This window comes from Euleptes europaea, chromosome 16, assembly GCF_029931775.1.
Source record: "Euleptes europaea isolate rEulEur1 chromosome 16, rEulEur1.hap1, whole genome shotgun sequence".
Lineage (NCBI taxonomy): Eukaryota > Metazoa > Chordata > Lepidosauria > Squamata > Sphaerodactylidae > Euleptes > Euleptes europaea.
The window spans coordinates 42691096-42710323 of NC_079327.1; the positions used below are offsets into that span (position 1 = coordinate 42691096).

The window sequence follows — 19228 nt, forward strand, 5'->3', positions numbered from 1 at the left end:
GGGCCTGGGTCTGATCCAGCAGGGCTTTCCTTATGTTCTTATGGAGGAGAGGGCTATCCATGGCTACTAGTCAAAATGAACACTAGTCATGTTGCACACCTATTATCTCCAGGATCAGAGGAGCAGGCCTATTATATTAGGTGCTGTGGAACCTAGAGGCCCCTGGCTGGCAGCCGTGTGAGCAGACTGCTGGACTGGATGGGCCCGGGCCTGATCCAGCAGGGCTCTTCTTATGTTCTTTTGTAAGTCTTTAAGAGGGGACTGGGCGTGTTCATGGAGGAGAGGGCTATCCATGGCTACTGGTGAAAATGGCGACTAGTCATGATGCATACCTATTCTCTACAGTATCAGAGCGGCATGCCTGTTATATTAGGTGTTGTGGAACACAGGCAGGATAATGCATCTGCAGTCTTTGTGGGCTTCCTAGAGGCCCCTGTTTGGCGACTGGGTGAGCAGACTGCTGGACTGGATGGGCCTGGGTCTGATCCAGCAGGGCTTTCCTTATGTTCTTATGGAGGAGAGGGCTATCCATGGCTACTAGTCAAAATGAACACTAGTCACGATGCACACCTATTCTCTCCAGGATCAGAGGCGCAGGCCTATTATATTAGGTGCTGTGGAACCTAGAGGCCCCTGGTTGGCCATTGGGTGAGCAGACTGCTGGGCTTGATGGGCCTGGGTCTGATCCAGTAGGCTTTCCTTATGTTTTTATGGAGTCAAGATGTTCTTGTGGAGTCAAAATGTTCATATGTTCTTATGGAGTCAAAATGAACACTAGTCATGATGCATACCTATTATCTCCAGGATCAGAGCAGGCCTATTATTTTGGGTGTTGTGGAACCCAGGCAGGACAATGCACCTGCAGTCGTCTTGTTTGGGGGCTTCCTAGAGGCCCCTGGCTGGCCACCGGGTGAGCAGACCGCTGGACGTGATGGGCCCGGGCCTGATCCAGCAGGGCCTTCCTTATGTTCTTATGGAGGATAGGGCTATCCATGGCTATTAGTCATGATGCACACCTATTATCTCCAGGATAAGAGCATGCCTGTTATATTAGGTGTTGTGGAACCCAGGCAGGACAACGCACCTGCAGTCGTCTTGTTTGGGGGCTTCCTAGAGGCCCCTGGCTGGTCACAAGGTGAGCAGACTGCTGGGCTTGAGGGGCCTGGGCCTGATCCAGCAGGGCCTTCCTGATGTCCTTATGTAGCGAGCGAGCTGCCTCTCCCTTCCTCCTCTCGGGCTGCGGGGCCGGCGCTCCCCCACGGCGCCCGGACAGCCTGCGGGCGAAGGGAAGAAGCCTACGAGAAGGCCCGAACCGGTCCCGGGCGGGAAGCGCCTCCCCCGCCCGCTCCCGCCGCCCTCCGCCGGAGGAGGAGGCGGAGCGAGGCGTCCTCCGCGCTCCCCTCGGGGGGCGTGGCCGCGTCTCCCCGCCGCCATGATGAACAAATGACCTCGCGGGGAATGAAATTTAAATTCCACAGAGGGGAGCGAGTTCTCTGCTTCGAGCCGGACCCCACCAAGGCGAAGGTGCTGTATGATGCCAAGGTGAGGCGTCCTGCGCGTGCGCGAGGGAGCGAGCGAGCGGGGGCCCCCCCTCCTCCGGCGGGCCAACGGACGAATCCTAACGGCCGCTTCCGGCGACGGTTTGCGTCCGTTGGGGTTGGGGGGGGGGGGGAGGCTGGTCGGCCTTATCGGCGCTGCCCTTGAGAGGAGTGAGGGGAGGAGAAGCCGGCCTTCCTCACGTCGCCCCTTAAGACATAAAAGGTCGCGGGGGGGGGTCTTTTCCATCGGTTCTCCTCCGCTGTCGGACGGGTCGGGGGTCGGGGGTGGGATGGACGATGGGCTGCCACCATCGTCTTGCCTGCGAGGTGCCCTCAAGTCGCTTCCGGCCCACGGCGGCCCTATGAATGAAAGTGGGAGTCGTTGCTTTCCAGGGACTGTGCTTTGTTCTAGGACTGAAACGCTGTTATGTCACTAGGTGCCAGTGGAGTATTTGTTGTGTCTTCTTGTGCCAAGAGCTAAGGCATAGACCAACATTACCATGGTGTCTCAAAATACGGATACTGTAACAAATCCAACAGTACCCCAAATAATGCATAGTTAAAGAGAAGGTGGCCCGTTGTCCATCCATCCAGAGACAAATGTGTGTATGTGTGTTCAGTGCCGTCAAGTCGCTTCCGACTCATGGCGACCTTATGAATGAAAGGGCAAGAGTCCAGTAGCACCTTAAAGACTAACAAAAATATTTTCTGGTAGGGTATGAGCTTTCGTGTAGCTCACGAAAGCTCATACCCTACCAGAAAATATTTTTGTTAGTCTTTAAGGTGCTACTGGACTCTTGCCCTTTTTGACTACTGCAAACAGACTAACACGGCTACCCACTGTGAATTATGAATGAAAGTCCTCCAAAATGTCCTATCTTTGACAGCCTTGCTCAGATCTTGCAAACTGAGGCCTGTGGCTTCCTTTATAGAGTCCGTCCATCTCTTGTTGGGTCTTCCTCTTTTCCTGCTGCCCTCAACTTTTCCTGGCATGACTGTCTTTTCCAGTGACTCTTGTCGTCTCATGATGTGACCAAAATACGACAGCCTCAGTTTAGTCATTTTAGCTTCTAGGGTCAGTTCAGGCTTGATTTGATCTATAACCCACTGATTTGTTTTTTTGGCAGTCCACGGAATCCGTAACACTCTCCTCCAACACCACATTTCAAAGGAGTCTACTTTCTTCCTGTCAGCTTTCTTCACTGTCCAGCTTTCACACCCATACATAGTAATAGGGAATACAATGGCATAAATTAACTTGATCTTGGTGGCCAGTGACACATCCTTACACTTCAAAATCTTTTCTAGCTCCTTCATGGCTGCCCTTCCCAGTCTCAGTCTCCTTCTGATTTCTTGGCTGCAGTCTCCCTTTGGGTTGATGGTGGAGCCAAGGAATAGAAAGTCTTGAACAGTTTCAATCCACTTTCTTCCTATCAGCTTTCTTCAATGTCCAGCTTTCACACCCATACATAGTAATAGGGAATACGATGGCATGAATTAACTTAATTCTACCAATGCTATTTGTTTCCCCTCCACTTTTTCAGTTTCCTCGTTGTGTTGGCATCTCGCCATTGCCCACCCCTTCACCTGTCCTGTCCCTGAACTTCTACCGTTAACATTGTTTGATCTGCAACAATTTTCAGGGCTCAGGATTTATTACAGCGTCTCCGTTAGCCAGGTGGCATATAAATAGGGGGGAGGGACGGGATGGCTGAAGCAGCCGTAGAATAGGGCCCATACATAAATAAAACTCCCAATCTGCCCCGCCAACCAAAAAGGGAAGGAGCGCCTGCCCGGTCAGCTCAGAGCAGGAGGGGCCTGGCTCTGGCAGGGTGGTCCCCTGGCCTTCCTGAGGGGGCAGTGGCAAAGCAGCCCCATTCCTCACTGCAGCGTCCGCCCCTCTTTAGGGGCTGGGGTAGTCCTGGCAGGGTAGTGGCCCTGGTGTATGTAAACCACTTATTCTGCCAAGAGGTGTAGAGAATCTTAATGAACAATGGCTTTATCCTTTGTCAAGAAAATGCAGACTATTGAATTCCTAAGTTATCGTCTTCCAAGTTATCACCTGGAATGCCCTGTGGTTGTAACATGTTGTGAAAAGCTTTGTCAACCCGTGCAGATCAAGCACAAGAGGAGGCTGAAGTGCTACCATACCTTCTCTCACGATTGGCAACTCAGAGTGTTTGTATACGGGGAAGACCTTTTTGGCTATGCCAGTCTCCTCATATACACATGCAAATTGTAGAGTGTACGTGTTCTGGGAAACCATGCTTGGCTACAACATACCAGTGTCTGTGCATACAACAAAATAGAAGTGTGTGATAAATGTATTTTGTACTGTATGAGGTGGCCTGGAAAAGCAGTATGAAAAATAAAGTTTTTATTCTTGAATTTAAAAATAACAATAAATATTCTTGACAAAATAATACCAGTATGAGGTTTATTTAAGGCTCATACATCTGACTTAAATATGTTTCATAAGAATAGAGCAAGGTACACCATATTTCAAAACACATTGGTAAGATAAATGCATTTGGATGGGAGGGGACAATTGGAGGTTTTTGGCTTTAAGGTGGATCATACATGGAACTATTCCAAGCACTTGAAAAATATAATATATGGCTGAGGATTAGGGCCTGATGCTTTGAGTACTGAAACTATCCATTATGCATACCAGATCCTGGTCTCTGCTTCCCTTCAAAGTGTTTTTTTTAAATATGCCAATGTATATTAATAGGATCAAATGGGGGGGGGGCATTCTACAATACTGCTTTAAAAACCAATCCTGTGCAAAATCTATTAAGTATTCCTGTCTTCCAGGACTGTCACTGCTGTTCAGGGGCGGGTGGGAGAGCCTACTTTTTAAATAAAAATGATTTTTGTGTGTGTCAGTTGTTCCTGAAAACATAACCATTCATTTTAAAAATATGATTATATAGCCTGTGTTGTTCCTATAGTGGTTTCTGATGTCTGTATGAATCAAGAGTCAGTCTTCTGTACATTTATGGTGATTGGATAGCATAAATGGTGCACCAGAATCCTTAAATGAGAGAGACCTTGTAGATACCAGTGATATGGTTTTGATTTGGATGCTATGAACCTAATCCTATCTCATCTCCAAACATACTTAATTAGAACTTATTTAAAAGCAGGGCTCATTTGTAATATACTTCCCTGTCAGTGCTGCACGCTTTAATATTTTTTGCAGTACTATTTTTTAACGTAGTACATTGGAAACAACATTGGTAGGGCTTGTAATTCTGGGTTTTGGAATATGAGATTGGTTTCTTTGGATTTCTAACCCATCCTGTCTCCAAAGGTTCAGGAGGTGTAGTCATTAATAACATATCTTGAAAACAAATATATAAAAAGCTACCCACTCAATGGTCTCTGTTCATCCCTGACCACTAAGTGTGCATGTTCTTCTGCTAAGGGCTTTGTGAAGTTTTTGATCTCTAGACGAAGTGAATCCAAACTTCAGTTACAGTATTCCTACTAGGGACGATGCGGATTTTTTTTCCAATGCAGTCTCAACTGTAATTTTTTTGTACATTTTATGTAATGCAAGTGCAATATTGAGCTTCTAAGTCCGGTATTGTCTGCCAGCATCATACTAACAAGACTGCTTGGAAACTTAATTGACTTGGAATGAAAACTTAAATATATTTCTGAATAACTGGGTTTATAACCTTTTGCTTAAGGCTGTATTTTTGAAAGCATAAATAATTTGAATATTACTCTGCTGAGAGTATTGTTAACATGACTTCACAGTAATTGTTTCTGATTTCAGATTGTTGACATTGTTATTGGAAAGGATGAGAAAGGAAGAAAGATTCCAGAATATCTGATCCATTTTAATGGTTGGAACAGAAGGTGAGAATACCTGTAACATAGTTGGTATACTATTGAAAGTTCTTCCAAGTCATGAAACCTTTGTGAAGAGTTATGCTCAATAAAACACAAAGGAGTCATATGCTTGGGGGGACTGAGTATCCATAATGCTCATTTAATGAAATTGTGCCAATCTGAAGCCTGCTTACCTTACATGCCACTGAGCTAAGGCACCCCCCCCCCCCAATATGTCTAGGACTGCATAGTAGGATGCAGTGACCTCATTGAGTCATGTGATGTTTCATACGTCCAGTAATTTTGCATTTGTGCTTAATTCAAATTATCAGTGTGATCTTGTTAAAAAAAGGTAAAGGTCCCCTGTGCAAGCACCGGGTCATTCCTGACCCATGGGGTGACATCACATCCTGACGTTTTCTAGGCAGACTTTGTTTATGGGGTGGTTTGCCAGTGCCTTCCCCAGTCATCTTCCCTTTACCCCCAGCAAGCTGGGTACTCATTTTACCGAACTCGGAAGGATGGAAGGCTGAGTCAACTTTGAGCCGGCTACCTGAAACCAACTTCCGTCACGATCGAACTCAGGTCATGAGCAGAGCTTTTGACTGCAGTACTGCAGCTTACCACTCTGCGCCACGGGACTCTTGATACTTGTTACTTATTAATATTTAATATCAAATAGTTTAAAAATCTATTTTAACTAAATCCTCACAAACCTCCTCCCTGTTGCTCTGTGCTAGTATTCCTGACTATTGTGAGAGAGGCCCTGGTGGAGGAACTCCAGGTGTAAGAAATCTACACCCCTGTAACAGGGAGAGTGAATAAGGAGAGGTTCCTGTTGTGACTACACCAATTATGGAATTGTCACCACTGCATCAGCCTTGTGCCTTTTTCCTGTGGCTCTCTTTGCTGCTGCCAGCAGTGTGCTCTTTGTTATTGGCTGGTCATTGGACAGGGGCCATGACTCAGTGATAGAGCACATGCTTGGCATGCAGAAGATCCAAAGTTCAACCCTTAGCATCTCCAGTTAAAAGGATGATGTCATAGGTGATGCGGAAAACCCCTGCCTGAGATCCCAAAAGGTGCTGCCAGTCAGAATATAATATTTGACTTTGAAAGACCAATGGTCTGCTTCATTATAAAGAAGCTTCAACTGATCTGCTCATGTGGCCATGCAGGTCCATAAATTGGCTTATGATAACCTTGTAGGTAAAAATGAAGAATAAAAAGTGTACCAGTTTTAAAGAAAAACATCTGAAACAGATAGTAAAATTTAAATACATATTTCAGATCCTTATTTCATACATAGCATCCTAATCTTCCTTTATTTTTTATACTTACCTATTGCTGTAATTTTCAATTCCTAGCTGGGACAGATGGGCAGCCGAAGATCATGTTCTTCGTGATACTGATGAAAACCGCAGATTACAACGTAAATTGGCAAGGAAAGCTGTGGCTCGCATGTAAGGATGTAAACATATGAAACATTACTTAAAGCCAATGCAATTCATTACACTGCTGTAATAGCATTTCAGAAACCACAATTCTGTATATTTTTTTCATAAAGTTTATATATATACCATTGTGGTTCTTGTTGCTTGTTGAAAGAAACTGCTATTCTGTACATTCACATGACATTACTCTTGATTCTGCTAGTATTTAAATTTCCTTGTACCTTAACATGGCTGAGTTCGCTCACTGTTCTTATGATGAGAAGCCACATGGTTGGGAAGCCCTTAGCCTGCTTAGAATTCTGAGGCAGGAGGGATTTCCTATCAGCTAGAACGGTTTAGAAGGAAAGTTACTTTAGAGACTGGCTTACCATTTCATTGTCCTTGGACATATATATATTTTATACTTTACTACTTTAAAGGAAAGTAGCCAAATAATGGTATGCTGAATGGTTTGTCTCCTCCTTTAGGAGAAGAAAAGGGAAGAAGGGGCGTTGCAGGTTGCCTGGTGTTGATTCTGTGTTGAAAAGCCTTCCTGCTGAAGAGAATGATGAAAGTAGTGGAAACTGTAAGTTGTGTTTTGTTCTGCTCTGATAGTCACGCTGCTTCTTTCAAGATATTCTAAAAGAAGCAATTTTTCTATTAGTAAATAGTTAATGCTGAAAAAGAAATGAGTCCCGTGTGCCATTTTTAAGGGGGGAAAGTTCATGCATGCCAGTAAACAAAATATCTGTTTATCAAAGTGTTTAGTTATTATTTATATGGAGCCATCCATGTGTGTAGCATTTCATAGGGTTATATAGATAAAAAAGTAGGTATGGTCTATTAGGAGTTTATGCAAAGATTCAGATGACTAGTCGAATTGGTAAATTAATAGTGAGTTTAAGCTTTAATTGGTAAACAGTGTTAAAGGCATACATATTTTGAGGTTATTCTTCTGGTGTGCTACTCAAAGGAAAATGTAGGTAACTTTCTCTAATACTTCTTTGATTCTTCGTTCATTGTAGATTTTTATGTTTTTGTGTTTATCTCAAAAAGAAACCTTTACTGGGGTTTGATAAATAAAATTAATCCTGTGCTGGACATTAAAGAAAACACATTCATTTCGAGCAATCTATGACTAATTCTAGTTTTGGGAGATTACATCTTATCAGGTGAAGTGAGTAGAACAAGTGTGTCAGGTAACTCATTGTTTTCTTAAGCAGCTATAAGCAGTTCTTCTGATGACAGCGATGAAGGCACAGATGAAGAAATAAAAAGTGAAGAAAGTGATGTTGATGAGAAGACAGAAATGGTATGTTTTTGTGACCTAGCGTGACACTATTTATAAATAAATGAAATGCCAGACAACACTTTATCATCAACTTTGAAAACTTGTTAAGTACAAAGGGTGGCAAAGCAAAATGATGGTGGAGAGTCATAATCAGAGATTTACGAGGCCAGAGCTTTCTCTAAAGCTTCTGGCGTAGTCATTAACACTGTTGGAGTAGCAAGCGGTGTGTCCAGACTGAAAAACAGTCTGCTGTTGGAGCAGCATAAGCATTTACTGTGGGAAATCTTTTACAAGACCTTTGGCTTCCTGTGAGGCTTTAAACAATGTTTGCGAAGTCACCTGAGTTTATTTCCTTCATGTTAACTTTCATTATAAAAATGCTCATGGTAAATTCCATCCTTTAGTGTGGCAGCTTTTGTAGATATAGATAGCTATATCTCAGTAGATCATTCTGATTTTGTAATTTATCATTCTGATCCTGAAAGTGTATGTTTAAAAATAACTAATTATAATAGGACAATGCTAACAACACAGATGTGCTTACACGTGGAACGTGCACATTTCTGACTATATTGTAAACATAAGGAAGTAAATATGTGCAGTTAAATATACTTTGTAAATATACAAAGTGGGACTTCACAGTTTTACATTAGAAATTCTAATGTTCTGCTTTCTCACGTAACTCAAGTAAAGTATAAGAAAAGGGTTAGTAGCCTTCTTTAAATTTTGTTTTTCATCTTAAAGAAAGAAGAACAAGAGACTCATGCTAAAAGGGAGATGGAAGAAAAAGCAATAAATATTGAAATTCCTGAAATCTTAAAAAAGAAGCTGGAAGAAGATTGTTACTATATTAACAGGAGAAAACGGGTAAAAATAACTGAAAATGCTTCTATAAACTTCATGGAAGTTCTAGTGAGAGGTTTCTGAATTGATAATGAACTATTTAAATAGCTAATTTTTGCTACTGGTGTAAAAATGTTTCATTTTAAAATGATACAACAGTACTTTTGAAGTTACTTCAGTTCTGTTTTTAGACTTCTGGTTATTCTACAACCCATATCCTAATTCATTGTTTATTGATTGTCGATTGTATTGATTCACTCTGTTGTAATATGCCTTGAGTTCCAGTGAGAAAGGCAGACTACAAATAGCATAAATAAATAATTGTTTGGGTTTGGTAACTAATTAACTCTTTTTCAGCTGGTGAAACTGCCATGTCAGACAAATATAATAACCATCCTGGAGTCATACGTGAAGCATTTTGCCATTAATGCTGCTTTTTCAGCCAATGAAAGATCTCGCCACCATCAAATGTCTTCACATGCTAACTTGAATCTCCACTATGTCCCTCCAGAAAAGAAGTAAGGAAATTTCTTTTGCTCCATGTGTCTAATCTATATATTTGAAATGAGAGGCTAAATCATCTTCTGTCAGTCTTTGTCCTGTGTTTTCTTTAGCTGCAGAAACAATATGCTTAACTTTAAGTTGTCAGATTTACAGGACTTCAAATGTATCCTTGTAGTATTGGCAAGCATGAGAGTTCCAGTTGTTGTCACAAGTTTAGAACTGAGGTGGAGGGCAGAGTGTTGTGGCCATAATCATGCTGTGTTTTTGGGGTCCTTGGAGCTCCTTCACAGCACAGCTATGGGAAAATCTCTCCCCCCACCCCAGCAAATTCTAGTCTTGAGAGGAGGGGCTGCTGATTTGTATTGTGTTTTAAGAACATAAGAAAGGCCCTGCTGGATCAGACCAAGGCCCATCAAGTCCAGCGGTCTGTTCACACAGTGGCCAACCAGGTGCCTCTAGGAAGCCACTAACAGGCACCATCCTGCCTGTGTTCCACCGCACCCAAAATAATAGGCATGCTCCTCTGATACTAGAGAGAATAGGTAAGCAGCATGACTAGTATCCATTTTAACTAACAGCCATGAATACCCCTTTCCTCCATGAATATGTCCACTCCCCTCTTAAAGCCCTCCAAGCTGGCAGCCATCACCACATCCTGGGGCAGGGAGTTCCACAATTTAACTATGTGTTGTGTGAAAAAATACTTCCTTTTATCTGTTTTGAATCTCTCACCCTCCAGCTTTAGCAGATGACCCCACATACTAGTATTATGGGAGAGGGAGAAAAACTCCCTGTCCACTCTCTCCAAACCATGCATAATTTTATAGACCTCTATCATGTCTCCCCTTAGCCGCCTTCTTTCCAAGCTAAACAGCCCTAAGGGTCTTAACCGCTCCCCATAGAACAGTTGCTCTATTCCCCTAATCATTTTGGTTGCTCTTTTCTGCACCTTCTCAAGCTCTGTAATATCCTTTTTTGGGTGTGGTGACCAGAACTGAACACAGTATTCCAAGTGTGGTCTCACCATAGATTTGTACAAGGGCAGTATGATATCAGCAGTTTTATTCTCTATTCCTCATCTAATTATGGCCAGCATGGAATTTGCCTTTTTTACAGCAGCCACACACTGGGTTGACATCTTCATTGAGCTATCCACTACCACCCCAAGATCCCTTTCTTGGTCTGTTGCTGCCAGCACAGATCCCATCAGTGTATATGTGAAGTTTGGATTTTTTGTCCCAATATTCATCACTTTTCACTTACTCACATTGAATCTCATTTGCCATTTTAATGCCCATTCTTCCAGTATGCAGAGATCCTTCTGGAGCTCTTCACAGTCCAGTTTTGTTTTAACCACCCTAAATAATTTGGTGTCATCTGCAAACTTGGCTACTTCACTGTTTAACCCCAACTCCAGGTCATTGATGAACAGGTTGAAAAGCATCGGTCCCAACACAGATCCCTGAGGCACTCCACTGCTCACATCCCGCCATTGGGAGAACTGACCATTGATTCCTACTCTCTGCTTCCTATTTTTCAGCCACCTCTCAATCCATAAGAGGACTTGTCCTCTTATCCTGTGACTATGAAGTTTGCTTAGCAGTCTTTGGTGGGGGACTTTGTCAAAAGCTTTTTGGAAATCCAAATACACAATATCCACAGGCTCATTCCTGTCCACATGCTTATTGACGCTTTCAAAAAACTCTAATAGGTTAGTGAGACAGGACCTACCCTTACAGAAACCTTGTTGGATTTTGCCCCTCAAAATCTTTTTTTGCATCTCTAATTATCTGCTTGCATTTCCTTTGTGCAAGTTTGTGCTTGCTTCTGTTCGCCTCGTTTGGGCAAACCTTCCAGTCTCTGAAGGAAGACTTTTTTTCTCTAATTGCTTCCTTCACCTTACCCGTTAGCCATGGTGGTGACCTCTTGGACTTATTACTACACTTCCTGACCTGCGGTATACAAGCTAGCTGAGCCTCTAGTAATGTGGACTTGAGTAACCCCCAAGCCTTTTCAAGAGATTTAACCCTCCTAACTGTTCCTTTCAACTTCCTCTTTACCAGTTTTCTCATTTTAGAGAAGTTCCCTCTTTTAAAGTCAGAGGTAATTGTGTGAGATTTCCCAGTCACTTTTCCACTTGCATATAAATTAAATTTGATGCCATTGTGATCACTATTGCCAACTGGCTCAACTACATCCACATCCTGCACTAAATCACCGGCAGCACCACAGAGTATTAAATCCAGGATTGCCTCCCCTCTGGGTCTATGACCAACTGTTCGAGGGCACAGTCATTTAGGATGTCTAAAAATTTTATCTCTTTGACTTGACTGGAGCATACATTTATCCAATCAATATGAGGAAAGTTGAAGTCTCCCATTATTACTACTTCATTACCTTTACAGGCTTCCCTAATTTCATTCTCCATCTCAAGATCACCCTGAGCCATTTGGTCAGGGGGCCGATAGAACGTCCCCAGTACTAAATCTCCTTTGGAGCCCGGAATCGTCACCCATAAGGATTCTGTGGACGAGTCTGCCCTTTTTATGGTCTCTAGCTTATTAGACACTATGCCTTCCTTGATATACATAGCAACACCCCCTCCAATACGCCCTTCCCTGTCATTTCTATACAGTTTGTAACCAGGGATGACTGTATCCCACTGGTTCTCTCCCCTCCACCAGGTTTCTGTAATGCTCACTATATCTATGTTTTCTCTTAAAACCATGCACTCTAATTCCCCCATTTTTGCTTGGAGGCTTCTAGCATTAGCATAGAAACACCTCCACACTGTTTCTCTCTTTCGACTTGCCTGGCATGTGCCTTTGGGCATCTTTAAGTGGCTATCCATCATTTTTTCCCCGTTCCCTTTCATGTCCAAGTAATTCCCATGTGGGCAATCTGAAGCAATTTTTCCTTTGACAGTGTGCACTGAGTTTGCCCGAACCGTATGCTTCTCAGCTCCTGTCGGCTTTCCCCCCAGGTTCAGTTTAAAAGCTGCTCTGCCACCTTTTTTATATTACACGCCAGCAGTCTGGTTCTATCCTGGTTCAAGTGGAGCCCATCCCTTTTGTATAGGCCCGGCTTGTCCCAAAATGCTGCCCAGTTCCTTACAAATCTAAAGCCCTCTTCCCTGCACCACCATCTCATCCACGCATTGAGACTCACCAACTGTGCCTGCCTAGCTGGTCCTGCACGTGGAACAGGTAGCATTTCTGAGAAAGCTACCTTGGAGGTCCTGGATTTTAGTTTCCTGCCTAGCAACCTAAATTTGGATTCCAAGACCTCCGGACTACATTTCCCCATCGTTGGTGCCAACATGCACCACAACCACTGGCTCCTTTCCAGCACTACCTACCAGACTACCTATATGACGGGTAATGTCCGCAACCTTCGCACCAGGCAGGCAAGTCACCATGCGGTCAATGCACCCACCAGAAACCCAGCTATCTACATTCCTAAGGATTGAATCCCCCACTACAAGAAGCCCCCCTTCCCTCTGAGGCATATCCTCAGTACGAGAGGATATCTGTTCATCCACCAAGGAAGAGGTCCCTTCTAAGGTACCACATCCCCCTCCCTCAGTGAGATGGCCTCCTTCCCCAAGGGCTCCATCATCCGTGACTGGCAGGTTGCCGTCACCTTGGGACTGGGATGTAACTATTTCATCCCCGGAGTCCTTAGTCACCTTTCTCTCTGCCTGCCTCAGCTCCTCCAGTTGAGCTACCTTGGCCTCGAGGAAGTGAACTTGCTTTATGAGAGCCAGGAGCTTGTTCACTGAGTGCTTCAAGGGTGCAGCACAACTTGAATTCATTCTAGTCCTTTTCCTGAGCTTAGCAGGTGAGGATAAGACAAAGATTGCCCCTCTGCTGTTGGGGGAATTGTGTTAACCAGCTAAAACCTGTTTGCTGTCAAGAAAGACCATTTCTACTAACTTTGTGTTGTATCATTTTTATTTTTATTTAAAAAAACAAATTTGTCAACTACTTTATGGAATATTAATGCTAACTTATTTTAATTATCCATTTTATTTTCTAGTGTTGAGTTATGCAAAGAAATGGTGGATGGGCTCAGAATCACCTTTGACTTCACTCTTCCACTGATTTTACTCTATCCATATGAGCAAGCCCAATTTAAGAAGGTCACTTCTTCCAAGTTCTTTCTTCCAATCCAAGAGTGTGTAGCAAATACTAACAGGTAGGTTTGGTGCTCTGGATTTTAATATAGTCTTTCTTGAACAGTTTTTAAATAGATTGTGCAATTGCAATGCATTTAAGTTTTATTGTGCAAGCTTTTGTATTTGAAGTTAATGAACAAAAGCCCATGGAAGGAAGACATTTTGATAGAAAACAAGAAAGTAAGCATAGTTGCTGTAAACATAAACACCCTTACACAAACTTACAACCCCCTCCTTTATTTTGTCCCCCTCAGAAATCAAGAAGAGCTTTCCCCAAGTCCACCTCTTCTGAATCCATCAACTCCACAGTCCACGGACAGTCAACCTGTAGCAGGAGAGTCTGCAACACCAAAGCGGCGGAAAACTGAACCTGAAATCTTGCAGTCTCTCAGGCGTTCTACCCGTCATACATCCAATTGTGACAGACTGTCGGAAAGTAGTGCTTCTCCGCAACCAAAGAGACGGAATATTGAGACTCCTGCTTCAATGCCAAAATTGTTTTTGCATCTTGAAAAGAGTAAGCGATTGTTCTAGTTGACTTATATCCGGTCCCTCCCCTGGGTCTCAGGGTTCGGGGCAACTCACAACATTCAATAAACAATCTGTAAAATAGTATCCTAGCTCAGGCATCAGAATAAAAGACGATCATTTGGCACCCTATAACCAGCATCCCAGCACTGTTAATAGGTAGTAGAAAACTGGCCTTGACCATCCTCAATGGAATGTCTGACCATGGTATCTCCTTGGGAAGAATTAGAGTTTTCATTGAGTGGCCAGGGAGATTGTGTAGTTTAATGATATCTTTTTTTAACTGAACTGTTTAGATATTATATTTTTGTATTATGGTTATTTATGTATTATGGAATGTACTGAATTTGTTTTGCTTATGACCAGTTGGTCCTCAAGCATAAAGAATGGAATTAAGGATAAAGGAGATTGTGTAGTCCAGTTGCTGGAAGACAACTCTGGTCCCATTAAGTCAGTGAATAAAATTATTTCTGCTTTTCTTTTGAAGAAACTCCTGTCCACAGTGGGTCCTCTTCGCCCATTACCTTGACTCCCAGTAAAGAAGGCAGTGCAGTATTTGCTGGTTTTGAAGGCAGACGAAACAATGAACTGAACGAGGTAAACCTTTTTCGTCTTACACAAGATACTTCGGTCTCTGCCAGTGGGCCGATACGATTTCCTGCATGAGGGTCTTCCAGTGCCCCTGCATATAATCATTTTAATTCAGTCCTGAAATATGCAGATAACCTTGTAATGAAGCTAATTCTCAAGCAAGGCTTATTTAAATGTAAACAGATTGATACAAGTATAATCAGGGTTAAAATCAGGAAGTCAAACTGAAATGGACCCTTGCCCAAAAACCAGGTCAGAAAAGATTGTTATGTGGACTGGTGTTGAACCTAAAAGACCTTAGCTCCAGTTCAAGACAATCGGCCCCACTTTTTTCTTCTTAAGGGATTTAGTTCAGGTACACAGAAGAAAATATCAGAATTGTTTTTGGGCTAGACGTCAGGTTTGGCAACCAAATTTTGAGGCCTTCTGGCTCATGGTCTAGTACATTCTTTACCTTCTAAACTTTATTTAAATACTTATAACCTAGATTTCCAACTGTAATTTCCAAGACAATTTACAAACAAACTAGAGCTTATCAACAGGAATAAAATACCAAAAAACTCTTAACAAGATTCAAACCTGTTCAGAATATAGAGCTATGAGCACCCCTTGAACTCATTGGTGCAAAAAACCAAAAACCATTATTGATGATGCTAGTCTCACAAATGTGCAAGGAAAATTTCATGGTGCCCTACCTTTGGGATCTGCAAGGCTTACCTGTCAATGAGGACTACTCAGAGACTATCCTCTGATGCTGGTTTTAACATTGGGAAGTAGGTAATTGTTCATGTGTCCTAGGCCCAGGCTGGATAGGACTTTTCGGTCAAAGCCAGCATTTTTGATGTGTCCAGATACAGGATGGTAGCCAGTGTAGTTATTTTAACAATGACAAGATATGATCCTCCTGTTCCAGTTTAACTCATATTTTCTGGACAGATAGAAGTTTCCAAACAGTTGTCATAAACAGCACCATGTAGTGTGTGTTGTAGTAACTAACCTGGATGTCACCAAGCCAGGTGGCTAAATCATAGTTTTGCATGCAAAAGTTGCACATCATTATATCTAATTCTGAAGAACGGCCTCAGAGTGTAGATCAAAAAATCTGCACAATAGGGCAATATATAGGGAGTATTTTCCTACAATCCTGGGGGAAGCCCCAGGTTTCCAGAAGAAATATGGAATGCTAAAAAAAGTGTAGGGTTAAAAAAAAAACACCCCAAACTGTAGAAGCAATATCTGATTATTTATGAAAACATACCACAGAGTGACCATTTTGAGGGGTGCCTGACAACCAACATTGCCCAAGATTCCAAATCTCTTGTCAGCGTTGGGGAGGGGGGAGATGGACTGAAAGTGATAAAAAAACCGGGAGAGAAGAGCAAAAAAGGGAAAGCTGAAGACTTGGAAGGGGACAGAAATAGGTGGGTTGAATGAGTAAAAGGGTGGGGCCAGCAAAGGCTTCCAGGGAGAGAAATAGGAAAAGAAAGGTGGGAAGAAACTAAAAGGGAAAGATTTAAGACACAGCACGGGGAAAGGAAAAACGAAAGCAGGAGGTTGAAAAGAATGGGGAAATGAGATCCTCCCCCAGGAACCGCACAGGTTCCCCCACATAATTTGTGTTAATCATGTAAATGCGTTTGTATATTTATTTTAGATAATAATGAATACAAAAGATAAAAAGATAACATTGATAAAACAGCAAAAAGAGTGGAGATTAGTACTACACATAAAATATCTTGCAAATTCAAAACAAGGACTTATTTAAACAGAATAAAATAAGCACACATAATATAACATACAATATAAAATATAAAAATGCATTTTTGTGTACTTGAAATTGTCAGAGCTGCTTCCAAGCTGAAACATTAAAAAAAATTAAAGTCAGATTTTCCAATTACCCACAGAAAGAATTACACCATCATTCATTGTCTATATCACCTTTGTCTATAGGTTCTTAAACTGCTGATTTGATTGTTGATCATATATTCCTGAATGCCCTCTTGTTTTGTCTTCAGGTGTTGTCATGGAAACTCATGCCAGAGAACTATCCCCTAGATGATCAACCACCACCACCCTCTTACATTTACGGGTCTCAGCATTTGCTACGAATGTTTGGTAAAATATAGTTTTCATTTTTAAAATCTGTGCATCACTGAACATCTAAAAGGGTTTGCATGTAATCTTCATTGAACAAATGCTATACATGTATACTTGGAATTGCATCATAATATGTCCAGTGGTACTTACTTCCAAGAGATTGTGTATAAAATTGCAGCTGTAAATCTTTGCTGAGATTTGCTGTAGCATAAGTAACTTTGAAAGCATGCACGATGATCCAAGTGATGTTAATAGAGAAATGAAGTTAATTCAATACTATGAATTGCTTTGGTGGAAGAAAAAGTGTTTAGGGAGATATATTATGTTCATATGGAACACTGTGGGAAGTGATGGGAAAACCATATCATTTCTCTCCCTCTTGCTTTTACAGTAAAGCTTCCAGAGATTCTTGGGAAGATGAGCTTTCCTGACAAAAACTTAAAGGCATTAGTAAAGCACTTTGAATTGTTCCTAAGGTAATTTGATATTATGTCTCACAACCCTAACATTCAAGGGCATCTGTTAACTTAAAAGAGAAATAGGTTTTGAGGGAGAGAAGACCAGGGTAGAAATATTTAAAGATATAAAAGTAGGAGATTCTGTCTAAAAAGCTTATTTGGGGTTCTTCTGTTCAAAAAATGCTGGGAACCTTATTTTTGAAACTGGAGGTAGGAACTGTTATTTTCAATGGTATTTGTAGCAGAAGCAGGACTGGAAAGAAAGTAGCACAACAAGGTTTGGTTTTCATTGGCACCAGAGACCTCTAGTGGTGGTGACCAAACATTGCTACATTAATAACTCAAAAATAATTTCTTTGCCTGGTAACGCCTCTCTTCCAATTTTAGTATATGTGTTTCCAAAGCAGTGAAGCACACACTATTTGGATTATTAAGGTATTCCTAATTTGAAATAAACATACTGCATCGGACTGTCACCTTTTAAAGGATCTTTTAGATGCTACCCTCCAGTATGGTTTTACAGATTGTCAAAATGAGGCAATATCTGATAGTGTACCCTTTTTAAGGCTGCATTTTCCCACTTATATTGTTAAAAAAATTAAACCATTGTCTACTTGTAAATGCATATTATACATTCCAAAGCAAATCATACATACTCTGCTCTTCCAGGTTTTTAGCAGAATATCACGATGACTTCTTCCCAGAATCTGCTTATGTTGCTGCTTGTGAGGCCTACTATAGCACAAAGAATCCACGTGCCATCTACTGAAGATATGACTATTGCTATAACCCAGTTGTACATACTCCATGACTTACTGCATTACTACTTCAGAATGAGGAGAAAAAATGGAAGTGTGTCATCATTCTGATATCTCAAAAGTTCCTTCAACGTTGTCGTTGTTTTGACATGAATGCATCTTTTTCTCATTTCGAAGTTATGCTGACATTGCATTCTAGTGCTAGATAACCTTCATTGCCAGATAAATGAAGCTCTGCATTGACTGCTAATGCATAGAACTGGATCCGACAGAAGCAAGGAAAAGGAATAAAAACAGACTTCGTGAGAATTAACTTTATGCCGCATTCCACTTTAACATAAGCTCACTTCGGTTTGAACTCTCCCAACATCACCTCGGTGTTTAAGATGCATGCAGAAGGGGCATATTGTACAGGCTTTCTTTTTCACATTTGGAATTCATGTTTCATTACAGGAAGCGATGATGATCAAAATTCTCTTGTAGAAGAATGTGCAACTAGCTTCTTGGCATGATGTGTACTTTGAGCTGTGCTTTTATGGGGAGAGGGGTAATTGGAATTGCTTTAAAAGAATGTATCTACCTTTTCCCACAGAGTAGGTGTGTTGGCAGTGTCTGAATAGCTTGGTCTTGGACTAATTTATCCAAACACATGATTTGAATTGTTTTGATGATTGTGTAAACAGTTGTTAAAGAACAGAGTGTACTTAGTGTTCTTAGGAAGAAAAGCAGCAAAACAACAACAATCATTTAGGCAACATTTCTTAAAATAGTGACGTCTAATTCAAGGTAAGAATTCAAGGCTGTTCAGTTTGAAAAGGGTATTTGGTTTTATTTTGACTAGTTTTAGGAATGTATACATTACTGTTTGTATAGAGATCTAGAATACTTCACCTGCTCTCCAGTTTGTTGTCTTGGTCATAACGTGACTACTGCCATTTTAAAATTAACACTATCTTCCCTGTACTGGGCAGACTTAAATAAAATTTACATTTAGAGTCTTTGCTACCCGTGCCAACAAATAGTTTGATGACTTCAAAAAATTATACAGTGATCTGAAGACAGGCAGATGAGCCTAAAGGTTATCACTTGTGCAGTATAATTATTTAGCAGGTATGCTTTCATAAACACTATTAATTGTACTAGAGCTTATATTGGTCATCTTGGGCT

The 19228-nt window shown here is 41.7% G+C and overlaps 1 protein-coding gene across 2 annotated transcripts; it reads left to right on the top strand.

Moving 5' to 3' along the window:
- Positions 1-1410: 1410 nt before the first annotated feature.
- MSL3 (MSL complex subunit 3) lies at positions 1411-18522 on the top strand. Of its 2 annotated transcripts, none has more exons than XM_056861751.1 (13): positions 1411-1542; positions 5326-5408; positions 6749-6844; positions 7303-7400; positions 8038-8126; positions 8850-8972; positions 9306-9466; positions 13491-13649; positions 13884-14146; positions 14645-14754; positions 16764-16863; positions 17237-17321; positions 17973-18522. In XM_056861751.1, the coding sequence occupies exons 1-13, from the start codon at positions 1444-1446 to the stop codon at positions 18070-18072; spliced, it is 1566 nt and encodes a 521-aa protein (XP_056717729.1). In that variant the 5' UTR covers positions 1411-1443; the 3' UTR covers positions 18073-18522. The 2 variants fall into 2 exon arrangements, with proteins under 2 accessions (XP_056717729.1, XP_056717728.1); XM_056861750.1 differs by having other exon boundaries at positions 8035-8126; positions 17973-18521.
- Positions 18523-19228: the final 706 nt, after the last annotated feature.